Raw genomic sequence first — 6000 nt, 5'->3', positions numbered from 1 at the left:
AAAAAGTACTGCAGGTGTGTTACCAGGTAAAAGTACCAACTTGATTTTTGGCTCATTGGCTTCAGATAGTTAAAATTGAGATAAAGATCTGCTCTTTCAGTTTTTGTTTATTAAAAAGTATAAATATTTGAAGTAACGGATCATATTTTGAGAAATGATAGTTTTGGAGGACGGTTTGCCAACACACCTGATCATCTGAGAGTGCATTTCTGCACCACTTCATGTGATTTGGACTGAAAATCTTTCAGGCTGCAGGTGGGCCTGAACACGGATTCTGGAAACTGCCACCATGACAATGAATTCACGATTGTTCTTTTTTTCATTGGTCCGATCAGCCAGTGTGAGGCCGAGCCGTCACTGCCGCATCCAATCAGCTGCGGCCGGACGGGATTGGACCGACAACCGAAGTGTCGCTGCGCTCACACACCCTGGACACCTGAAGCGGAGAGCTGCCTTTCCCTCCCCGGACCCGTCTGTTGCATCGGTGATGGAAAACACCCGCTGCTTCGCCAACCGCTTCTCCGACTACAAAGGCGCGCTGCTGCCGGGGCAGAGCGCGCAGGACGCCGTGCCCGCGGTGCGCGCCACGATCGACAAGATCCTCAAGAAGGTCCCCGTCGACGACTGTGACGGCGGGCTGTACGACGGGCCGGCCGGGGTGGCCTACATGCTGTACCATGTCAGCGAGTGTCCGCTCTTCTCCGAGCAGCGCGAGCTCTACCTGCAGGCGGCCAAGCGCATCATCGACGTGTCGGTCCGGTACGTGGACGCGGAGCCGGACAAGAACATGCGCGCAGCCTTCCTGCTGGGCGGGGCGGGCATCTACGCGGTGGCCGCGCTCATATACAAGTCCCTGGGCTCGGCTGACTTCGTCAAGCCGCTGACCAAATTCCGGAACCTGTGGGAGGTGTGCGCGCCCATCAGCTTCCTGGAGTGCGGCTCGGACGAGCTGTTCGTGGGGCGCGCGGGGTACCTGTGCGCCGCCCTGGTGCTGAAGCAGAGGCTGGGGATGGAGGTGAGCGCAGGCCGGACCTCTCAGGGGACACACAGGTGCATCTCCAGATACAAACAGAGCTCTCTGTCTCTATTTTATATAATAGTCTGAACATAAATAAATGTAAAGCACTTTTGAGCGAGATTTTAATTTACATGTAACCTTGCAGATCTTGAGGCTGAAGGCCAGATTGTTGTTTTGACAAAATTATGATCTAAACTCTTAACATCTTTTTTTTCCGTGTCTGGAATCCTTTGAGCTACAGTATTTTCGATGCATCACCTGTGTTTCTTTTACCTGGTGATGTAAAGTTGGTTGAAGGGAGGGTGATTAAGGAGGAAAAGACTGCATCAGGTCTTCTCTGACTTCACACCAGGGAGCTGCATGGAATTGGAAAATTTGTCTCAAGTGAATTCACTGAGCCTGGGATCTTATTATCTGTTAATCAGTTTGCTCAGTAACAGGTCTCCAGAGAGATGCTGTGATTTAGACACGTGAAAAGAATGACTGAGCAAACACTTTAGTTCCACCACTTTCCCCACTGACTTTGACTCCATGAGCTGGTTGAGCTTTAAGCCCTGAGATTTCATGACTGCTGGCATCATAATGTGTCACTGTGAGATTATAATTCGGCTCCTCGCTGCAGGGTTTAACACAGTGGGTCATTTGATCCACGTGCTTGACTTGGCACGCATTTCACCTTAAAAGCTGTTTTCCTGACTCGACCCTCAGTTGGGTGTGGGGTCAGTGAGTGGGGGCTCGCATCCTTTAACAGGCTTTTTATCCTTTCCTATGTCCTGTTTGTCGTGTGTTTGTGCATGCAAGTAATTGTAGTTTTCACTTTGTTCTGCAGATTCTGAGCAAAGACCAGATCACATACATTTGCCAAGCCATTATCGAATCAGGAAAACAATACGCCCGGAGGAAGAGGAAGCCTTTTCCTCTCATGTATTCATACTATGGAACAGAGTATCTTGGTAAGAAGACCAGCTTACACATTTCTCTGTACGTCTGTAAGGTTAGGGCTGTGAATTGTTGTGACTTTCAGAGCTGCAGTTCAGGGTCAGAGGATCTCCTGAATCTCCTGAATCTCACAGCAGTCGTGTGTCCATCTAACTGTCTTTCTCTTGACTGCACCAGATGAAGAAACCCGTCAGGGTTGGAGATCCTCAGTCACTCAACACAACACAGAGCTCCTAGTAAGCAGCCCTGCTGGACACCTCTGCATGGATACGACTGCTCTGAGGGCGATATTGTTATCAACTAAATAACACTCAGATTAACATCTGGAGGTGAAGTGAGCTCAGTGTTTGAGAGCGGTGCATGTCTTACAGTTTTCCTGTCCTGAAAGACTTGCATACGGATGAGTTCTTATTTGATTTGATGTTTTTCAATAATTTTTGGATTTGGACTGAATTCACTGACTTACCTGAGAGAGCGGCGGTTTGCATGTGATCAGCAATAACTGGGAAGAGCTGAAGCATCATCTTTGATCTATTCACACTGGATAGTTCTTCTGATCTACATTCATTGCCAGTGCAGGAAAACTTAAGACAACATGAAGCAGAAACTCATGTGAAGAAGTTCCTTTTCTTGAGTGTGTTAGATTTCATGGAAAAAAATGGAAATGTTTGGCATGAAATGATAAAATAATCAATGCAGGAAAAGAAGGTGACTGTTGCAACCTCTACAGAGTAAATTCTGTCAGTGTTGACGGTCTTTGTCCTGTTAGAGGTCATTATTATGTAGCAATGCAGCAAAACTTTCCCCAAAATTAACAAACGGTCTCTTTTCTGAACCCTGTATGGATTATAATTACAACTATTTAAATGGTCAAGTTTTGTGTTGACTTAGAGCTTGTTCGTAGTGGCCTATAAACATGTCTCACCAGCAATGAGCTGTACAGTGTGCACATCCAGCTGTCCGTCTTCAGTGCCTGCTAAAGGTCACGAGGAGCTCGACCTGAGCCCAGCTGACACTCAGTGAAAGGACAGGCGGCTAGTTCATCACAGAGCAAACAAAAATGGTTCAGACAGTCACAGATTCAGACTTCCAGGCAACTGAGAGTCTCCTGTTCATATCCAATGCATGCTTTTTTTTTGACTGTGGAAGAAAAGCCACCCAGGATCAGGGAGAACATGCAAACTCCACAGAGAAATCAGTGAAGCTCGGAAATCTTCTTGCTATGAAGGGAAAGTGTTTACCACTAAGTGCAACTTCACGTTTCCACCTTTTTCCAGTGAACTTAACTTGTCATATCCAGTATTTCACCATGGAAAGCCTTGATGCAGCAAAGCAAGTTCCTGTGGCGTTAGTCCTGATTTTGACTTTTGTTTGGACGATTATAAAGACACTCCGGTGTTTACCGGTTATTATCATTGAACTCGTGTTTCGTCTGTTGTGGTATTTACCAAGTTCATGCTGCTGACTGATCTCGTGCCTGCCCCGTGTGGTCGCCCTGCGTCGTGCCTGCTTGCATGCGTTTGGTTTGCTTGGTGTGAGTTTGACTCCCCGCCTCCTGCCAGGCGCGGCGCACGGCCTCTCCTCCGTGCTGCAGATGCTGCTGAGCTACCAGGACGCGCTGAGCGGGGCGGAGAAAGACCTGGTGTGGCAGAGCGTCGACTTCCTCATGAACCAGGAGCAGAACTGCAACTGGCCGGCGGAGCTGGGAGCCATCATCGAGAGGGAGAACGAGCTGGTGCACTGGTGCCACGGAGCCCCGGGTACACCCAGCCACCGGCTCAGATCTCCGAACGGTCCAAGTGATCAGCTGCAGATTAACGTCCGTCCTCTCGTGCAGGTGTGGCGTACCTTTTCGCCAAAGCCTATCTGATCAACAAGAAGCCTCAGTACCTGGACACCTGCATCCGCTGCGGGGAGCTGGTCTGGCAGAAAGGCCTGCTGAAGAAAGGACCCGGCATCTGTCACGGGGTGGCGGGCAGCGCCTACGTCTTCCTGCTGCTGTACCGCCTGACTGGAAACTCCAAATATATCTACCGCGCTCAGAGGCAAGCGACTCCTCCTGTTCCATCCATCCTTATTCATGGGAGGTCTGTGAGGCGCTGGAGCCGATCCGGGCCGGCTGGGGGTGAAGGCAGGTCACATCCTGCAGAGAGACACTGCTTCACCGACCACGTCTGCTCTGCTGTTTTATCATCCCAGGAGATCTTCAACATGTCTTTCTTATCAAGCCAAACAGCTCTTCCTGCACAGTGTAGTGAATGATAGCATGCCAGATGTGTGATTTAAGCAGTAGAACATTACTTTTTGGATTTATAATCAAATTAATCAGGGGAGGCAATTTTAAAAGCAGAAAAATAAAAATAATATCAGATGAGACTAGTCTACAGTGACTGTAACATAATCAGCTGGACAGTCTTGATCACAAGTTTTTCAAAGAATATTAAAACCAAACAGTGAATGTATAATACACACCTATATTCTTTCATCTTTAATAGCTAGTTGGAGATAAACCCCCAAGGGGGTTTCTGCAGCTCCCCTACTTTGTTTTGGCTTTAGTGTTCCTATTTTCGGTCCAGCTCCAGTTCAGCAGCTCAGATGACTGTTTTTTGTTTGTTTGTTTTCCTCCACAGGTTTGCAGAGTTCCTCTTCACTGAGGAGTTTAAGTCGGGCTCCCACTCAGTCACCAGCATCTACAGCCTGTTTGAAGGCCTGTCGGGGACCGTCTGCTTCCTGGTGGACCTGCTGCAGCCCGATCAGTCCGAGTTCCCCCTGTTCACTGTGTTTGTGTGAGCGTGAGCGTGAGCGGACCCGGCAGGACTCGCTCCTTTCCCCGTGAAATCCCTCAAGGACTTTAGACCTGGGACTGATTTTAGAAATCCACTTTGGAGGCCAGCTGCGTTAGAGGAGAGGAAATGTTCAGGCTTTATCAGAATCGCTTCGCTCGCCGGAACGTGGCCCGTTTAAATTTACTGGTCAGTTGCACTAAAGCTGAAGCAGCGCTGAGCTGTGGAGGAGACTTTCCGTAAAGACGTAGAGTAGATTTATAATGTCCATTACTAGTGAAACAGCAACAGGTCTGCAATGAAATAAAAGAAATGCATCTCCAAAACTGAGAATAATAAGATTTGCTTCAGTCTCAGTTTATGCAAGTGATAGTTTCAGTACTTCTCTTTTCTCCCTATTTATTGGTCATAATAACAGAGCACAAGGTGACCTCTATCAGCTGAAGTACTTATGGCAGAAACAGTGGCTATAATCATGTATATGCATAAGAAAGCCACAGTGAGGCATTTTCTAGAATGTAAAGCAGGCTTGAGAAACTGCTGCTTGCTTTTAGACTGAAGGCTGACGCTTTTTTAAGGTTGGTGAGAATCAGTGAGTCTGACTTGATGATAATGAAGATGTGAGATATGAGAGGAGGGGTCCACTCTGTTTGATGGAATCTGTAGGGCTGAATCCAATGACAAAAAAAAGGTTGGAAAACGTTGCTTTCGGCCATGACTATCTCCACTAATATGATTCTGTGTGCTCAAGTATTGCAAGCTTACAAAGATGCCTCTGCTCTTTGAGACATCAGCATATTCTACCGGTGTATTGCTCTCAGGTCAAAAACATCATGAAGACTATTAACCCCTGAAGACACACAACACACACACGCACACACGTGCATACAGACACACATTAAAAAAAAACAAAGCAAGTGTCACATAATGCCTTGAGAGTTTTCTACCACTTCACCAGCTCAGCATCGCACATCGCAGTCACACCCTCCACTTCACGTCTTTAGGCGACGTAATCTTTCAAATTACCGCCGTCACAACCTTGAAATGAGGGAATTTACCACAGAACGTTTAACATGAGAGAAATGTGCAGAGAGGCACAGCCAGTAAACGTTTATGAATAATTCTTGTCCTTGTCCCTCTTTGTGTCATGAAATGGGTCTTCTGTTGGACCCAAGGTTACAGTATATCGTATTTGATGTTTTGAACTGTGTTGCTTTGTGGGGATTCTTTAAGTGTTCAATCAGTTGTGATTTGCCCCTG

The 6000-nt window shown here is 47.4% G+C and overlaps 1 protein-coding gene across 1 annotated transcript; it reads left to right on the top strand.

The window, feature by feature from the left end:
- Positions 1–456: 456 nt before the first annotated feature.
- Positions 457–4747, top strand: LOC115403146 (lanC-like protein 3). Its single transcript, XM_030111955.1, has 5 exons — positions 457–1015; positions 1848–1971; positions 3520–3717; positions 3795–4002; positions 4588–4747. Exons 1-5 carry the CDS (start codon positions 488–490, stop codon positions 4745–4747), a joined length of 1218 nt encoding a protein of 405 aa, XP_029967815.1. The 5' UTR covers positions 457–487.
- The last annotated feature ends 1253 nt before the right edge of the window (positions 4748–6000 follow it).

This window comes from Salarias fasciatus, chromosome 16 (genome assembly GCF_902148845.1).
Source record: "Salarias fasciatus chromosome 16, fSalaFa1.1, whole genome shotgun sequence".
Taxonomy (NCBI): domain Eukaryota; kingdom Metazoa; phylum Chordata; class Actinopteri; order Blenniiformes; family Blenniidae; genus Salarias; species Salarias fasciatus.
The sequence above is the reverse complement of the archived record's forward strand: the minus strand, read 5'-3'. Positions and strand labels throughout refer to the sequence as shown.

Coding starts and splice junctions, on each gene's coding strand:
- LOC115403146 (XM_030111955.1), top strand. CDS start 488: ATGGAAAACACCCGCTGCTTCGCCAACCGCTTCTCCGACTACAAAGGC. Junction 1,972..3,519: donor CTATGGAACAGAGTATCTTG/GTAAGAAGACCA, acceptor GCCTCCTGCCAG/GCGCGGCGCACGGCCTCTCC. Junction 4,003..4,587: donor TATATCTACCGCGCTCAGAG/GCAAGCGACTCC, acceptor TTTCCTCCACAG/GTTTGCAGAGTTCCTCTTCA.